Source organism: Thamnophis sirtalis, unplaced genomic scaffold (genome assembly GCF_051295495.1).
Source record: "Thamnophis sirtalis isolate CommonGarterSnake01/CBP01778 unplaced genomic scaffold, rThaSir2_p1.2 scaffold_7, whole genome shotgun sequence".
Lineage (NCBI taxonomy): Eukaryota > Metazoa > Chordata > Lepidosauria > Squamata > Natricidae > Thamnophis > Thamnophis sirtalis.
Window position 1 is genome coordinate 84071995 of NW_028261387.1, and position 19140 is coordinate 84091134.

At 46.2% G+C, this 19140-nt stretch overlaps 1 protein-coding gene and 1 long non-coding RNA gene across 2 annotated transcripts; one reads left to right on the forward strand and one right to left on the reverse strand.

Moving 5' to 3' along the window:
- Nucleotides 1-801: 801 nt before the first annotated feature.
- Nucleotides 802-13400, reverse strand: LOC148044739 (cathepsin Z-like). Its single transcript, XM_087720515.1, has 6 exons — nucleotides 13131-13400; nucleotides 9639-9802; nucleotides 6468-6647; nucleotides 5355-5505; nucleotides 4126-4288; nucleotides 802-1499 (listed from the first exon to the last, which is right to left on the reverse strand). Exons 1-6 carry the CDS (start codon nucleotides 13262-13264, stop codon nucleotides 1386-1388), a joined length of 906 nt encoding a protein of 301 aa, XP_087576641.1. The 5' UTR covers nucleotides 13265-13400; the 3' UTR covers nucleotides 802-1385.
- Nucleotides 13311-15343, forward strand: LOC148044740 (uncharacterized). The gene is made up of 2 exons (XR_015697366.1): nucleotides 13311-13451; nucleotides 15217-15343. It is a non-coding gene; the product is annotated as an uncharacterized LOC148044740 (long non-coding RNA).
- The last annotated feature ends 3797 nt before the right edge of the window (nucleotides 15344-19140 follow it).

Consider the following 19140-nt stretch of genomic DNA (forward strand, 5'->3'; position numbering starts at 1 on the left):
TATCACCCTAAGGTGTTGAAAGGTCCTCCTGGCTGTGGCTGCCACTTGCTTTTCTAGCAGAAGCCGTGAGTCCCAAGTGCCCCACATTCAGGACTAGTGGAAAAACCTTGTCATTGGAAAGCCCAAAGCCACCCTTGTCTTATTTGGCCCATTGTGCCCCATACAGATGCTTACACCCTCCAAGCACCAAGACAAGAACTCCATGGCATCATTCAGGCGGGCCCAGAATGGAGACAGAAAGCTTGTATTTTGATACCTAACCACAAACGGTTGGATTACCTCATACTGCAGCCTCATGTATGTGTTAACTAGGAGAGGAAAGAACTGCGCCCTGGGGCACTCACAAAGTAAGGGTCATGGGCAATGGTGGATTCTGGATCCCGGTGCAACCGGTATGGTGCAATGCGGCTGGGCATCCACCACATGAATGTGCACAGCGTGCGCATGCATACTTACCACCCGTGACCCTCCAGCTGCTTGGCGGACCATCACGCAGGCACTGTACACCGCTAAACCTAAAATTAACCCCTAAACCTAACCCCCCTAAACCTAACCCCACTAAACCTAACCCTTAACCTAACCCTAAACCTAACGCTAAACCTAATCCTAACCCTTAATCTAACCCTAAACCTAACCCTAACCCTTAACCTAACCCTAAACCTAACCCTTACCTTAACTTGAATAGGCTTGCTTTCAAAGCACTATTTAAAGCGCCCTTCTTTCTCCACGCTCGCTGTTGTCGCCCTGCTGATGACATCAGCGACTCGGTTTAATCGGGCGCGCTTTAGTCGAGCGCGGTTTTGTTGTGCCACGGGCGGGTGGACCCTCTGGAGCACTGTACCGGAACTGTACCCAGTGCTCCCGGCAGGCACCGGTCCTAACCCACCACTGGTCATAGGCTACGTCTTCTCCCTCCCCCGAAATCAATTGGAATTGACCCCAGAGAAAGGAGGAGACCAATACAGTGCCACTCACCAGTCCAGAAGGATGCCATAATCGATGGTATTGAAGGGTGCCGAGATATGATTTTGATTCTATGCCTTGGGAATAGGATCTCCCCCTGCCCCCATGTCCCTCCCAGCAGAGGTCATCTAAGACCACAGAGATACAGTCTTACTCCCATATCCCAGTGGAAGCCTGACTAAAAAAGGTCAAGGTTCAACCACAGCTCATTTCCATTTTGGGGAAAAAAACAGTGCAAGGTTTTCTCAGCAGAATCATTAAATTCCTTTTGATAATTTCTGCAAAATCTTTAATGAAAAAAAAAAAGAAACTCAGTTTAATTACCAGTCCGTATGTGGCCAGCCAATCCTGCAGAAAGCAATTTTCCTTTTCAAAAGTTTAAAAACAAAAAAAACCAGCTTAAAAAGTTCTCGCAAAAGAATTCATGGAACGATGGGGTCTCCGTATGTGCACCGGTCTTCAACTGCCAGATTATAGTCTGCTCCTTTCCCGCCTTTATAGGCGCTCGTCACAATGCGCAGCCATCCTCTTTCACCCTGGAATGACAAACGTAGGTGCATCACAAAAGCATTGTGGCCCAACCCCCGTTCTCATCTTACAGCTTTGTTCAAAAATGCCACTGGACTCTGCCTGGACTTGCAAAAAAGGGGCCAACAACGCAATGGGGCAGGATCCGCCCCACTGGCCCCTACCTGAAGCAGCCACTTTTGATGGTGAGCTGGAACACCCAGATGAACTGGGATCAAGACCTCACCTTCTTGCGCCCCCCCCCCCTTGCTTTCGTGATAGAATGCAGTAAGGAAGTGGATCTCCGGGAGGGAGGGGTTGCATTCTAGAGGAGTAAGAGGCAACTCAGTCGAGATCTTACGGTGTGAGAAAAGAGGATGTAGACAGTCCCACCCTAACAGTCTGCAGAGAATATTGTTAGATGCAGATGGTAGATTCCTCAGTCTGGCAAAAATTTGCCTATAGGTGTGAAACAAAGGACTCCGCTTGGAAGAATCTCCACGTGCCATTCTTGGTGTTGGGCCTGACAGCATGGCTGAATCTGAATTGCATAGCTCTCCATGGCCATGACACCACCAGCAGAGGTGAAGAGCCTCGGCGGTGCAGTGGTTAGAGTGCAGTACTGCAGGCTACTTCTGCTGCCTGCCGGCTGCCTGCAATTTGGCAATTCAAATCCCACCAGGCTCAAGGTTAACTCAGCCTTCCATCCTTCCGAGGTGGGTAAAATGAGGTCCCAGATTGTTGGGGGCAATTATGTGAAACCGCTTAGAGAGAGGCGTATAAGTAAGTGCTACTGATAGCATGGTTGTGAGGAAGTCTTGTGTCCAGGAGGACAGGGACATCATTCTGAAGGTCTCCCTTAAGCAACACAGGGGATAAAGAAGGTCCTGCCATCTCTCATGGGACTTCTTTCAGTTTCAGTGCTTAACATAGTAATGAGGAGTCCTGAGAATTGGTTGCCACTCAAGAGGCAATATTGGCTTAAAGGGATCCATCCTCTGGCTCTACAAAAGTTCCTATATTCCAGCCCAGCCCAGTAACCCCAGTTCCTCACGTGATATTTTCCATGCATCTTTTCATCAAAAGGCATTTGTGAGATTCAGAAGAACATCTTTGTTTCTTAAGGAATCATTTAATGCAACTAACATGGAGAAGAGTCCTGCAGGATTCATCTCTCTGGTTTCATGGGCAGCCTTGGGAATTAATTAAAGCAGCTCTGACGTAAGGATTTTGTGGTCACAACTGCCATCTTCAGTTTTTCCACAACCATAACACACGCGCACACACACTCACTCACTCACTCTCTCCTGCTTGTGGAGACACCCTGATCCTCACCGATCCGGTGGTGGGTTTCCATTTATTTTACTACTGGTTCGCTCGTGCGCACGTGTGACACTATTGCGCATGCGCAGAAGCGTCCAGGCAGGTGGGCGGAGCCTCTACTAACAGTTCGCTCAATCTGGGCCAAACTGGGAGCAACCCACCTCTGCACTTATCTAGAGTCCCACTGCTGGTTTCTATGCCATTTTTCATTCAGGAGACAAAAGCTGGAGTTTTAGTGACGTACTCCCACACCTCAGACAGGGTTCGCAATTTGGGAGTCCTCTTGGACCCACAGCTGACCTTAGAACATCATTTGTCGGCTGTGACCAGGGGGGCATTTGCCCAGGTTCGCCTGGTGCACAAATTGCGTCCCTACCTGAACCGGGAGGCACTCGCAACAGTCACTTATGCCCTCGTGCCCTCAAGACTGGACTACTGCAATGCGCTCTACATGGGGCAGCCCTTGAAGAGCATTCGGAGACTTCAGCTCGTCCAGAATGCAGCCGCGCGAGCGATTGTGGGTGCACCTCGGTACACCCACGTTACACCTATCCTCCGCGAGCTGCACTGGATACCGATTGGTCTCCGGATACGCTTTAAGGTGCTAGTCGTCACTTATAAAGCCCTTCATGGTATTGGACCTGGGTACTTGAGAGACCGCCTGCTGCCAATTACCTCCCAAAGACCCATTAGATCACACAGATTAGGCCTCCTCCGGGTCCATCTACTAGCCCATGTCATCTGGCCACTACCCGGGGGAGGGCCTTCTCTGTGGCAGCTCCATCCCTTTGGAACGAGCTCCCCACAGAGATTCGGACCCTCACCTCTCTCCAGGCCTTCCGAAAAGCCATTAAAACCTGGCTATGTCGGCAGGCCTGGGGTCGATGAGTTTCCTTCCCCTCTCAAATCGTGTGGCTGTTGGTTGTTTTAAATGCCTTGTACTTTTTGTAGTTTTTTTGTGTTTTTCCCTTTCCCCTCCTTGGGTTTGTGCGCCGCCCTGAGTCCCGCCGGGAATAGGGCGGCATATAAATAAAATGAACCTCAAACCTCGAACCAACATGCCCTGATGGAGACCAGATCAAATACTGATTTAATTTCATTTTAATTTGCTGTACCTTGACTTTCTTGGCATGTATTTAAGCATTTCCCTCTTTTGTCACATTCAGAATTACTATTTGCTGAAAACGTTTGCAGGTCTCCATAGGTGGCAACCAGGCGCATGGTACAGTTTATAAAGATTAAAAACAACCTCTGCCCTGATGTGAAACATACCACTCTAACAATCCTCAAAGGGTTTTTTTCCCTTAAAAGAAAGATCTTGCTTCTGCTTACCCACGGCTCGCCCCATGAGTTGCGGACAATCCAGTATTCAATTCCGTCTTCCACACCCCAACCAGCAACAGAGATAATGTGGTTAATGAAAGGTGAAGTGTTATATTCAGTATAAATTCCTCCGGTATAGTTGTCCAGGCCTGGGGTAGCCATGATCCCACAGCTGTTTAAATTACATGAAATTAGAAGGCTAGCAAAATAAACAAGGCTGAAATGTGCGCAGTTATCACAAAAGTGACGAGTTCCCAACTAGTATCCAAATTAGCTAGGTGGCCTCAAGTAATACATGTGCAGTAACACTTGCTGTGAACCAATTATGGATTTGAATACACCTAGCCGTGAGTATAGTCAAGGCTATGGTTTTCCCAGTTGCAATATATGGCTGGGAAAGTAGGACCATAAGGAAGGCTGAGCGCCAAAGAATGGAGGCCTTTCAACTATGATGCTGGAGACGACTCCTGCGGTCTTTTTCTGGCTCTGTTAATCGGAATCTGAGTCCCTTGGACTGCAAGGTGATCAAACCGGTCAGTCCTAGAGGAGATCAACCCTGATTGCTCTTTAAAAGGCCAGATCTTGAAGATGAAACTCAAATACTTTGGCCACCTAATGAGAAGGAAGGACTCACTGGAGAAGAGCCTCATGCTGGGAAAAACTGAGGGCAAAAGAAGAAGGGGACGACAGAGAATGAGGTGGCTGGATGGAGTCATCGAAGCAGTAGGTGTGAGCTTAAATGGACTCCAGAGGATAGGGGGTTGCGATGGGTCAGACATGACTGCGCAACTAACAAGGAGAGAACTTGAAATTGTACGTTTCTATTGAGGTATAAGCTCTACCTCAGCCCATCCCAAGAGACCACACAGCCTTTCACATAATGGTCCGTGAACTACCTCAAAGTCCTAATGCTGTTTTTTTTTGGTGGGGGAGGACAAAATAGGCCAAATTCCATCCCATCTAAGCCCCCACTAAACATTAATTCCAGACAGCACTACGAGACTCCACCTTTAGGGAGTTAAATAAATAAAAAGAGGATTTTTCCTGCTGGTGGCAGAAGAATTCTGGGAGTTGAAATCCACACATCTTAAAGTTGCCAAGGGTGGGAAACGCGGCTTTAAACAATTTCTTCTCCTCCAGTGAACCAATCTTGCTATCCACATCTACTTCAGTCACATCACCTTAATGTTGCCACATGAATCGTTCTGAGCCATTAAAACTTGTGCTTCCTCCTGTACCTGATGGGTCCATTTGCATAGATTTCCGCCATCATTTTCTCTCGACCGCTCACAGTTCCATAATCTCCCACTTTCCAGAGGGTGTAATTTTTTATCACGTGGCATTCCCCAAAGGTGGTACACGTTCCACATTGGTTAAATTTCTTGCAGTCTTCAAAAATAATTGCACAAGATAAATGGAAACAGCAGTTAATTTTCCCAGGTAGCCTATTACAGGTCTTCGAATTATGACAATAGAGGCCAACATTTCAGTGGCTAAGGATGACAGCTGTTAAGTGAATTTTGTCCCATTTTACGACCTTTCTTGCCACAGTTGTTAAAGTGAATCACTGCAGTTGTTAAGTTTGTAACCCAATTAAGTCAATCTAGCATTGACTTCGCTTGTCAAAGGATCACAAAAATCATTGGTCAAATATCTGTCATTTCGAGAAGTCAGAAATTTATAAAAGCAATTACAAGTTTTTAATGAAACAATTATCAAAACGTTTAGACGTAACTAGACAATCCGTGACCATTGGGTTATCATTTCAGAGATATTTCCTTACCTAAAGAGAGAAACGCAATGACCAAGGAGAGTCAAAAAAACAGTGGGAGCAAAAGCAACTGAATTCATTCTAAACTCATTATGAAGCAGCTCAATGTAAATTCAATGTTTTATGTGCTTGAAGGCCAATTTTGTCATCAGCCTGGCTACCTTTGATGGATGCAAAGTAGCTCCAAGCAATCCGAAAGGAGTTTATTTAAATATCGTGGGCATTTGGGAGCTAACAGCCTGTGGGGCTCAACCTTTGTGGATATGTTACCAAAGCTGCTCAATTTCATTTTCCAACATCAATAATATAGTTTTTTCCCCAATGCCTTTTAACACCGCTGCTGCATTAATGTGTTGGGTGGGTATGGACAACAGGAGTTGTATTCTAATAATTTGGCAGAATATCTCATTGGAGAAGACATTGTGAAATTTACAACTTTTGCCAAATTGGGGTGATCATTATTACCATTCCTTAGAAGTTACAATCACAGGCTCGCAAGGCCAATACAAATGGTGGATGCTTGAATTCCCCTTTTTTGGAGCCCACCTGAAGCACACTTTGGTGCTCTGATCATCCATACCTTGGTCTTTAGCTTGATAATTGTTGCATGTTTCATCCGGAATGCCATGTTCATGAGCATATTGCCACACGCCACCGTCGTCCCCACCTTCACAAGATCCAGCATCGGCACAGTCGATCACATTTTGAACAGAGAGATATGCCGAGGGCCAGGCACCTTTCTTCTTGATATTTATGCGATCTAAGAGGGAGAAATAAGTCTTGAAAATAACTGTTCTAACCTAGGCTTCCCCAAAAAGCACGAAGCAGATTCCCAACAAAACCCCTTTTATTAAACGGATGTCAATTCCTCTCATTCACATTCAGCAAAGGCCTGGCAAACAGTCTTTCAAAGGTGAATTTATGACCACAGACCTTATCTAGCTTGGAAAGCTGCCACGTAAATATTTTCCAAGCGCAGTGCTGTGCAAGGAAAGACTTGGCACAGAGTCTCTGAGATTCACGTACAGATCTTCACACTCCTGAAATGAAGTAACGAATGAACGAATAAATTGTTTCCTGCAAAAGCCCACTCCCCTTTCGCTTCTCCTTTATTTCCTATGGGAGGGGCCATTCACTGTCTACTTGTGGCTTTACTCCCAAGTTGACCCTGATTTCTCAGCTGTTCTTTTAATCTGACAACTCTGCGTATGTGCATACTGGGAACAGGCTCCAGCTGTTCCTCTGCCTCACTGCTGTCCAACTCCAAAGGCAGCTGAGAACTGCCAGACGGCCTTGGCCCCACTTCTACCTCCGACACAGAGCCCTTGTCTGAGACTTCCTCAGCCTCCAGGACTGACCTATATTCCTCCCCAACCTCCCCACTGCCGACTCTGCTGCCATCTCTGCTGGCGGGCCACAACAGTATTTATTTATTTATTTATTTATTTATTTATTTGTTTGTTTGTTTGTTTGTTTGTTTGTCTGTCTTGTATGCCGCCCACTCCCGGAGGACTCCGGGCAGCTCACAAAAGACAAGGGAAAGGGGGGAACGAGACAAAGACAACATATTAAAAACAAAACCAACATTCACAATTTCCGTGGAGGTAGAGGCTTCTCAGCTCCCCCCAGTCTGCTGGAACAGCCAGGACTTGGTGGCTTTGCGGAAGGCCGGGAGGGTAGTAAGGGTCCGGATCTCAACAGGGAGCTCGTTCCAGAGGGCCGGAGCTGCAACAGAGACGGCCCTCCCCCGGGGAGTCGCCAGCCGACATTGGCTGGCAGCCCTTCTCAGTCACTGACTGAGTTCCCACAATGTGCTCAGGTAAAATATTTTTCTTTGAGGTCCTTAGTGGTCTCTCAGCTTGGCTGTTTTCTTGCACACATTTTATTATTAGCCAACTAGGAAACATCATAGTTGCATATTTTTCTTTGATTTGACTGTGGCTTGGTGTGTTTTCTTAATTCAGCCGCAGTTTTTGGTTTCCCATGTCAGGCCAACCTAAACCACTTTTATTGTGATTTATTCGCAATCTACAATACAGCAAGTCATGACTTAATTGAAACCTAATCATGAAGTGCATATTGTCTAGATCTGATTTATGTGATACAGGAGACAAATGATCATCTGTTTCCTTTTCCCTACCTGCCACTCAATATTTTGTACCAGATCTTACATTCCAATAAAAAAACCTGAAAATGGATCCTACAAACCTGCTTTTTTTTCTCTATAAAATGACCACGGAAATTCCTTCCCTTTTAAATCCCAAATGTTCTTTCATTTTTCTCTTCAATAATACCATTACGGCCAATTCAGTCTTTACTGCAAGCCTTTCCCATTGTCCATTGTCTTTTAATAGGGCAAAACGTGGGCCGAGAAACTAAGCAGTGTTGGACCTGGTTAGGTTCAACTTAGTTAAGATCCGAAAGAAGACTGTCAGCTAAAGCAGGGTAGGGAAAAAAAATCCCCAGTGGATGACAGTGACAAATGGCTTCCCTGCCACCGCCAAGAAAACAATAGCAATAGTTAGATTTCAAAGTAACGCGGTTGCACTTGTATACTGTTGCTCTTTAATTCCAGTGTAAAAATAGGACAAGCTGAATATATTAATAGATAGTAGAAATACACCGAAGGGAGGAATAGAGGGATAGAAGAAAGAGGGGTAGAGAGGGTGGGAGAGAGGATTGGAGGGAGGGGAGAAGGAAGGGAGGGAGTGTATCGGGAGAGAGGTGTGGTAGAGGGGGAGGGGAAGTAGGGTAGAGGGGAATGATAGAGGGAAGATGGAAAGTTGGAAGGGGGCGAAAGAAAGGGTGTATGGAGGGTGGAAGAGGTACATTGGGTTTCTATTTTGGGGGGTATTATTGACAAGAGGAATGGCTGTGTTTATTGTTTAATGTTATATGGCCCCGGTTCTGCACAGTATATATGTGACTGTACGAAAATGAAAATGGAAAATAAAAACACATTTACATTAATAATAATAATAATAATAATAATAATAATAATAATAATAATAAAACAATAGCAATAGCACAGACTTCTATGCCGCTTCACAGTGCTTTACAGCCCTCTGTAAATGGTTAACAGAATCAGCGCATTGCTTCCAAAAATCTGGGTCCTCATTTTGCTGACCTTGGAAGGATGCAAGGCTTGAGTCATCCTTGAGTCAGGATCGAACTTCTGACAGTCAGCAGAATTAGACTGCAATAATGCATTTTAACCACGGCGCTATCTAAGGTTAGGTTTAAGTTTAGGTTTATTAGATTTATATGTGGCCCTTCTCCCAAGGACTCAGGGCGGCGTACAACATTAAAAGAAACACATAACACAAAAGTTAAAAAAAATAATTAAATAGAATATCCTAAACCCAATTAAAATTCACAATGACATTTTTTTTTAAAAAATCGAATTAAAATGAACAGTGATCAATAATTTGTTTTGTTTTGTTCAGGCCAGGCTGGCTAAGAAGGCAATGTGGATGTGAAATTAGCAGGGGTTGAACTCAGCTTGAAGGAGACTTTGCCTTCAGTCAAGAGGCAGAAAACTACACAACTAACTTAAAAATAACACCAATGAGATAATCCTCCACCTCTCTCTCAGTATTGCCCAACCTCAAAAGGTTCAATTTGATTTGAAAGGCAGATTGTGGTGTGAGGTGTAGTGACTAAGTTTAAAAAAAAAATCTATGCATTTCCTCCCTTAAGACTTGTGATTCTCCATGCTCGGAAGAAGGCATCACCAGTAGGTATTCTCTACCTGCAAAGGCACTGGTGCTGCCGTGAGCCCAACAAGATCCACAGTATTGGGGGATGTGCTGGTTTCGAGTGGTGCTTGCATAATTGACTCCATCTCTGCTTCTCCAGTCCCAGCTCTTGGGCAGCTTAGAGATATCCAAATATTCATGCGGGCGAGGATAGGTTCTGTTAAGAGGAAAGATGAGAATGTCAGAAGGGAGAACCAACTCCATTTGGGGGTGGAATAATAAGGAAAGTTAACTTTCTATGAGCAAAAGTAAGAGGTTTATTTCTCAGTGCTTGCTCTGATTTCTAACCAAGTCTGCCCTAGTCTTTTTAAAAAAATGTTTAATTTTTTTTACAAACATATCATTGTGTGAACAATGTGGCACTGGAATGTCTTACATTTTAGTACAAATAAAATAATATTCTTCATATTTAATACAGTTGACAATCTTATAGTATTTTAGTAATAATACACATATTTTGTTGAATTATAATTTTCATTCTTTGATTATTCGATCACACCTTTTACTATGAACAAAATATTAATAATCATATTAGTTGTGTTTAACAGACTTATATAGTTCTAATAGTAATACACAAATTTATATTGAATTATAATCTTCCATTGTTTATCCCCTAATTCTTAGTTATGCCACTGTTATATTTTAAAAAATATCCCCTTTCTAATCACATTTTAATACTACTAAAGTAATATTCGTCACATTTACTTTTGAGAAGTTATATAATTCTAATAATACATATTTTTGTTAAATTATAATCTTTCATTATTATCTTGTTCAATATTTAAATATGTTATTTTTCTGCCGAACAAATTCTGCATAAAAGTCATTCAAGTCTATCCTAGTCTGAACAGCATATATAATTCCCGCTTCATTTGATTCATTGACTGTTTGTGAAATAAGTTAGGCAGTGATTTTATCACGAGATGCCTTTCTTGCTCAGAATTCTGATGATCTCAACCACTTTCTAAAGTTCTCAGATGAACTTTGTTCTCCTGCTTGTTTTGCAAAATTCCACAAGGGGGAAGGGAACATCTCAGGACAGCAAAAATTTAACATATCAATATTTGCAAAAGGATAGAAACGAGAGGGGTCACCTTCCCAACTGGCCTACTCCATGTTTCGAATTTTATGACCCATAATACCCAGCAGCCATGCTCGGCTGAGAAAGATCGGTGATGTAGTTTAATTTTCCCACGGAGGAGAAAACTTTATAAACACACTGCAAATGCATTGTGTGTCACCCACAGTGTGCAACCTAGAAGGATCAACGATGAACAAATATATGTTTTATGGAAAAAGGCAGAACCCAAAGGAGACCAAGCCTGCTTGGTAGACCTAGAGCATTTGGCAGATTTTGGGGAAGGACGTCGCCTTACAAGAAAGCTAATGTAGAGAATTCTAGGGTGTGGCTGGTTTGCATTCTGACTATTCCCATGAATCAGCAGTTTCTTAGGAATCCCCTTTCTCTATTTCTGTTCTCATGAATTATTAGAGAGTCCTCGACTTATTCATTTAGCGACTGAAGTTACAACAGCCCTGAAAAACATGACTTTTCACACTTCTGTCCATTGCAGCATCCTCATGGTCAGCTGCTTGGCAACTGGTTCATATTTATGACGGTTGCAGGGTCCTGGGGTCATATGAGCCCCTGTTCTGATCTTCCGAGAAGCAATGGGAAAGCCAGATTCACGTCACAAACTTAACAACTCGATTTATAACAAGGGTTTATCTAGCAACTGTGTCAAGAAAGATCGTGAAACGTGGCAAAAGTCACTTAACTCTCATTTTCTACAAAGCCTTCATGGTATTGGATCTGGATACTTGAGAGACCGCCTGCTGCCAATTACCTCCACTAGACCAATAAGATCCCACAGACTAGGCCTCCTCCGAATTCCATCAGCCGCCCAGTGCCGACTGGCGACTACCCGGAGGAGGGCCTTCTCTGTGGCTGCTCCGACCCTGTGGAACGAACTCCCCGTGGAGATTCGTACCCTCACCACCCTCCAGGCCTTCCGCACAGCCCTTAAAACCTGGCTGTTCCGACAAGCTTGGGGCTAAAGACTTGCAGCCCCACTCCGAATGGTATGATTGTTGTGTTTTTAGTAGTGTATGGTCTTTTTGTTCTGTAATTTGTTTGTTTTTCCCCCTCCCTTGAATTGTGAGCCGCCCTGAGTCCCCTCAGGGAAAAGGGCGGCATACAAATAAAGCAAATTCCAAATTCCAAATTCCATTTTCCAGCAGAAATTTTGGGATCTATTCTGGTAATCAGTTGAGGGCTACCTGTACTGTAAAGAGTGTTAAATGCTGAACACCATCATCAACAAATGACAAAACGATGCAACCAGGTTACATACTCCATGCCTGAAGATTAGATGCTAGTCTAAAATCTCAGGGTCTTTTCTATGTCCTGCTTAGGCTGACTGTCCCCCTGTTCTTACCCAAGAGACAGATGGACCCTGCTAACACCATTTTTCTGGGCTATCTCCATTAGGTTGACTTCAGCAGTTTCCAGACCACATATGAGAGTCAGCCTCGGCTGGACAGCTATTGAAGTAGCGTTTCCTTCCATATTTAGCCGTCAGCCAAGAGCTCAGCCTCAAGATATATACAGTTGTTCCCTACTAGTTGGAGGGAAATAAGGTGAGGACACTGACCTGGAACAAGGGGCAAGACAACCAATTTCAGGCTGGATAGTTTTTGTTTTGCTAACAGCAAGGATCGGTTGAGAGAACAATAAACTGGTGGAGAGACGCCCTTAGTAAACTTCACAGCTACAAAACGTTTAACTGCTATTTTATACTTCAACTTATAAGAAGCTGCTTTGGGTTATGGATTCATCCAACTCTGACCCGGGGTCTGCCACAGAGAAGAGGGAGTCAAGCTATTCTCCAAGGCCCCTGAGGGCAGGAGAAGAAGCAATGGGTGGAAACTAATCAAGGAGAGAAGCAAATCTAGAACTAAGGAGACATTTCCTGACAGTTAGAACAATTAGTCAGTGGAACAACTTGCCTCCAGAAGTTGTGAATGCTCCAACACTGGAAGTTTTAAAGAAGAGGTTGGATAGACATTTGTCTGAAGTGCTCTAGGGTTTCCTGCCTAAGTAGGGGGTTGGACTAGAAGACCTCCAAGGTCCCTTTCCCAACTCTGGTATTCTGTTCCACCCTGCCTCCCCTTGCCCCCAAATCTCCAGCCGTGCCAGATCCCCGTCCCAACGCCTGGCCGGCTGGGAACGCTGAGTTTTGTAGTTCTAATCCAATCTACATTCATTTGCTCTGATTGAGGGAAGGCTGTTTCCAAAGCTCTCGCAGCCCTTCTGGGACCACGTGTGACAATCCAAGAAAAAAGCCCTTCCGACCGGCTCAGCCGAGTTTCCCCCCAATCCCCGGTCACCCATCCACCCCGGGGCATCCGATCTCTGCCCGCCTTATCCCGCCGACGCATCCCGGACTGGAGCGAATTGGATGGCGCGCCGCCGCCGCTTTTACCGGACGCCGGGGAGGTTGCGCGGCAGCGGCTTGTAGCAGCTCTGCCCTTTTTGGAAGTAGAGGCCGGCGGCGTCCAGGCAGCCCGCGAGCAGGAGCCAGAGGGCGAGCGGGGAGAGCCATGAGAACCCAGCCATGACGATCAGCGCCTCTGGAGACGGTCGCCGGGAAAGGAGCGCGCAGAGCCGGGCGGGACTTGGGAGCTGGAGCGCTGCTGCAGAGGGGAGCGAGGTTGTGGCCAAAGGCCCTTGGAGGCGGCGACGTCATGGGGGTGGGGGGACGGGACGAAGAAGGGAGCAGCCGCCCCGCCTTGGCTCGCTGCAGGTAGGTAGGCTGACGGGTTTGCCCGGCATTGCGAGAGCGGGAAGCGGTTGCGAAAGAGGAAACAATCAGGAGGCTCCTCGTGACTCGGAGGCTGGGACGAAGCGGCGGTCACTGGGCAGCCGCGGATCCCAGCCAAGAGGGCGGGAGCTCGGCCCAAAGGTCCCATGGGGGCTGTGGGCATACACTCGGCTCTGCTGTACAGGCAGTCCTCGACTTACAACGGTTCGTTTAGTGACCGCTCGAGGTTACAAGCGCTGGGGGGAAAAGAACTTGGGACCAGTGGTGAAATTCATTTTTTTTTATTACCGGTTTTATGGGCATGGCTTGGTGGGCGTGGCAGGCGAAGGATACTGCAAAATCTCCATTCCTGCCCCACTGGGGCCAGCCAGAGATGGCATTTGCCGGTTTTCCAAACTACTCAGTATGTCCACGACTGGTTCTCCAGAACCTGCTGAATTTCACCCCTGCTTGGGACCGTTTCTCACTTAACAATCCTTGCAGCATCCCCACAACCACGTGTTGTACATTGGGATGCTTTGTAAGCCTCTCCGTGGTCATGTGATCAAAATTTGGACGCTCGGCAACTGGCTCCTATTTATGACCGTTGCAGTGTCCCCGGGGTCATATCTGACCATCTTCGGCAACATTGAGAGGAGCAAAGTCCACGGGGAAGCCAGAGCCATTGAACAACTGCCGTGATTCACTTAACAGATGTGGGGAGAAAAGTCGTAAAATGGGGCAAAACTCGTGCCAGTGGCCAAATGTCCAAAATTTGATCCTATGATTATGGAGGTGTTATGATGGTCTTACGTTTAAAGCCACCTTTTTCAGATCCTTCGTAACTTTGGTCACTAAACAACTGGTTGTAATTTGGGGACTATCTGAACCAGGGGTGGTATTCACTTACTTTCCCTGCCGGTTCGCAAATGTGAGCGTGCGTGCCCCATCGGCGCATGCGCACGGCCATCCACGCATGCGCTTTGTTTGTCTGTGGGGCTTGCATGCATGCACACAGCTTGAAAACATGCCTAAATAGGATGGCGTAGAGGAGGTGCGGAGTGGTGGACCCGCAATTTCCACTTGATCAGTTTGGCTGAGCCGGTCCGAACCAGCTGAATACCACTTCTGATTTATGAGAGCCGAGGTGGCGCAGTGGGTAGAGTGCAGTACTGCAGGCCACTTCAGCTGACTGCTATCTGCAGTTCAGCGGTTCAAATCTCACCGGCTCAAGGTTGAGTCAGCCTTCCATCCTTCCGAGGTGGGTAAAATGAGGACCCAGACTGTGGGGGCGATATGCTGACTCTGTAAACAGTTTAGAGAGGGCTGAAAGCCCTATGAAGCGGTATATAAGTCTAACTGCTATTGCTATTGCTACAGTGACTTTTTTAAATTGCTTAAATCCCGCAAGTATTTTGTCCGGAACTTAGACTTTGACAGCATGGAGCAACATAACGTATTGTGCCCATTATTTTATAGTGCAATAGTTTGGGCTCACGTGTTACCTGACAAAGATAGATTTAGGATTGTTTTCAGATATGATTCATGAGTCACAAGGCAGCCATTTCAGGCTCCAGCTGTTTGAAACTATGGTTTCTAGGAAGTAATTCATGACCAGGGCGTATGATTTATGATTTCTAGCAGCTGTGTTATTTTTGCAAGAATATGTTCCTCGTAATATTACAGTTTGGTTTTTACTTTTAAATGAGGAAGTAAAAAAAATCACTGGTTTTGCTTGATTTCCTGTTTTTAATCATGCCCTTTGCAGATACCAACCGTGATTTGATGGGGATTTCCAATGCCCACAGCAGCTGAGATTCAAAATGAAGTGGCCTTATGACTTCTTTGAAAATTGTGCTTCAATAAATAGACAATAAAAGTGAAATGAAAGTGAATGAGAAATGAATCACCTGGCCCAAAAAATACCCAGAAGGCAGGAGATCAAAGCAGCAGAAACTTGGAAAGACCGTCAATCCAGATGTTGTAGGAAAGGATTTTTAAAAACCTTTATTAGCAGTTAGATAGCAATAGCAGTTAGACTTATATACCGCTTCATAGGGCTTTCAGCCCTCTCTAAGCGGTTTACAGAGTCAGCATATTGCCCCCAAAAACAATCTGGGTCCTCATTTTACCCACCTCGGAAGGATGGAAGGCTGAGTCAACCCTGAGCCGGTGAGATTTGAACAGCCGAACTGCTGATCTAGCAGTCAGCTGAAGCAGCCTGCAGTGCTGCATTTAACCACTGCGCCACCTCGGCTCTTTATTAAGATATAGGATCCTTCGATCGTACCTACTGTGCTACTTCTGAGCTTGAAAGAAAGCCAAACCGTTCCTTCCTTATTCCTTGTGTAACAGTTTTCTTAACTTGGCAAAATATTTGCCATTAAATGGATTTGCATTCTCAGATACTGGCAGGGGGGGAAAACAACAGAAACAGCAACAGAAAAACAACCCTGGGGCTTTAGGAGATAATCAGTTCTTGTTTCTCTTGAATAAGCAGTATTCTCGTGACTTTGCTAAAGCAGCCAGTAATATAGTAATAGCCCTTAGTTTAGAAACAACTAACATGCCAAGTGTTGAATGAAATAAGTCTGCAGATCCTTGTAGGTGCTGAATGAAGTGACTCTACAAGAGCTCTCCAGTCTCCGTGGCACAAAGCCCATCCCTGTCAGGTTCGTGAGAGTTGATGAGAACAGTAATTGACGAGCGCCTGAGGCTTCCAAAGTTCTGCATAATATACTGCTAATTACCTAAATATTGTACCTGTCTTAACTTCATGCCATGACATTCTGCGTAGACCAGGGGTGTCAAACTCGATTTCATTGAGGGCCGCAACAGGGTTGTGTTTGACCTCAGGAGTGGGGGACAATGGGCAGGGTGGGTGTGGCCAGCTTGATGTCACTCGTATCAGGGGTGTCAGTGGTGGCCCGAGCATCCTGCCAGCAAAAACAGGCTCCTGAATTTAGTTTCTGCCTGCGACGGATTCCTGCAACCCTCTGACAGTGAAAACAGAGCTTGGTGGCCCATGCGCGGCCCTAGTGAGCTGTGTTTCCAGCTGTGACGGCTTCCTGCAACCCTGTCAGTGAAAATGGAACTTGAGGTGGGGGGTTCATGTGCCTCCCCCGAATTCTGTTTTCACTGGCATAAGCACCATGGGCCAGTCCTTCACTCTTTCCAGGGCAGTCCCATGGGCCAGATCCAGCCCCCTCCCCAGGCCTTGAGTTTGACACCCCTGGCATAGAATGTATAATGTAGGGCAGCAATGGCGAACCTTTTTTGGCTCGTGTGCCATTAGCGGGGGAAGCGTGGGGGTGTGTGTGCCGCACCCATAATGCAATGGGAGAGCCCCCGTGCGCATGCAAAATTGACAGGCTCTCCTCCCCCATTTTTTGCATGTTTTTTTCGCCCTCCCCAGGCTTCAGAGGCTTTATAGGAGCCTGGGGAGGGTGAAAATAGCCTCCCCCGCCACCCCCGGAGGCCATCCGGAGCCTTCAGGGACCTTCAGGAGGCTTCCCTGAAGGCTCCGGAGGACTAAAAATGACCCTACGAGCAAACTGGAAGTCCGGTTTGCTCGTATGGTTGTTTTTAGTCCTCCGGAGCCTTCAGGGAAGCCTCATTAATGTCCCTGAAGGCTCCGGAGGGCTTAAACCGACCCTACGAGCAAACCAGAAGTCCTTTCCCGAATTTCCGGTTTGCCCATGGGCCGTTTTTTTCCACTCCGGAGGCTTTAGGAAAGCTCCTGAACCCTCCAGAGGGCTTCCCGGAGAGACGGAGGAGGCTGTTTTCACCCTCCCCGGGATCCTATAAAGCCTCTGGAGCCTGGCGAGGGCAAAAATTGGCTTTGAAAAAGGCCGAACTCAGCTGGCCAGTGCGCGCATGACAGGGCAATGCCTCGCGTGCCATGACAATAGCAATATAGCAATAGCAATAGCAGTAGACTTATATACCGCTTCATAGGCCTTTCAGGCCTCTCTAAGCGGTTTACAGAGAGTCAGCATATTGCCCCCAACAATCTGGGTCCTCATTTTACCCACCTCGGAAGGATGGAAGGCTGAGTCAACCCTGAGCCGGTGAGATTTGAACCGCTGACCTGCTGATCTAGCAGTAGCCTGCAGTGCTGCATTTAACCACTGCGCCACCTTGGCTCTTTTAATGACAAATGGCTCTGCGTGCCACCTGAGGCACGTGTGCCATAGATTCACCATCCCGGCCCTATACCATTCTGGACAAATGACTGACCAATCAAACATGAATTGACTCCCCTGCATTTTCAACTTATCTGTCCTGGTACTCCTGTCCAAGTACTGGAGAACAAGTCCCCTTGTTCGTCTATATGTCAACCCTTCAGATGTCTGAAGAGTGCCAGCATATTTTTCATTAGTCTTTTCTTCTGCACTAAGCACACCTAGTTCACAGTGTCCCTCATAAAATTCAACACTCAGACTTATCCCCAGCTTGATAGTCCCGGAGGCCAGTGGAGCAGAGTCGGAAAGTGAGGAGTTTGGGGAGGAACATGGGCCAGTCCTGGGGGCTGAGGAAAGCTCAGACGAGGGCTTTGCGTCGGAGGCAGAGAGGGAGCTAGACAGCAGTGAGACAAAGGAACAGCTGGAGCCTGTTCCCAGTGTGCACATGCGCAGAGCTGCCAAAAGACAAGAACAACTAAGAAAGCAGGGTCGACTTGGGAGTAAAGCCACACCTTCGACATGATTGCCCCCTCCCACAGGAAACAAAAGAGGAACGAATGTGGAGGGAGCTTTTGCAGGAAACAATTTGTTCCTTCAGTCATTTCAAGAGTGGAAAGTTCTGTTTGTGACTATAAGAGACTCTGCGCCAAGTGTTGCCTTGCCCTGCATTTGGAAACTAGTTATCTGGCAGCTCCCCAAGCGAGATAAGGTTCGTGTTGATAAATATTCCTCTGAAACACTGTTTGCCAAGCTTTGCTAACTGTGAATGAAAGGAAACCACAGTCGTGTAAATAAAAGAGGTTTTGCCAGGACCAAGACTCTGCTTCATGCTTTTTAAGGAAGCCTAGGTCAGAACAGTGCTCAGAATTTGGTTGCACTATTTCAAATGGGGCCCAGTCAAAGCAGAATGCAGTGGGACGCCCTGTTCAACTCCAAACTCATATTTATATTAGAGTGCTGCACAAATCCAACTCCTGAAATGTTTTCAGAATATGGGATTAAATCTTAGATTGGAAATCTAGTGATGAAGGAGATAGCTCTGTTTTCATGTAATCCTTTCTTCTTTCCACTGTATAGCAATGTTTCTTAACCTTGGCATGCCGGCTATGGAATTCTGGGAGTTGAAATCCACACATCTTAAAGTTGCCAAGGTTGAGAAATAGTGCTCTAATGTTAACTTCAATGTACAGCAGCGCTCCTAAATACAACTCAATTTCTCAATTCTGTTAGAAAACTCAGCGGCTTGCAGGGACGTTTTAAAACAGGGCACGAGTTCAGCTGACCTGGAGAGAAACGAGGATCTGTTCTAGCCTTTCTTGGAGGCCCAGACAAAGAGCGCTAAGCTCTCTCCCGCCTTGTCAGATGTCAATGGGCAGCAGAGCCTCCACCAGGTGAGCAACGGGCGCAAGCCCTTCAGCTCCAGCCCACCTGACAGCCCCAGGAATATTTGGCTTACTTCCTATCAATCCAGGCAGCAGAAGAGAGTTAAAAAAGTGGAAATCGATCTC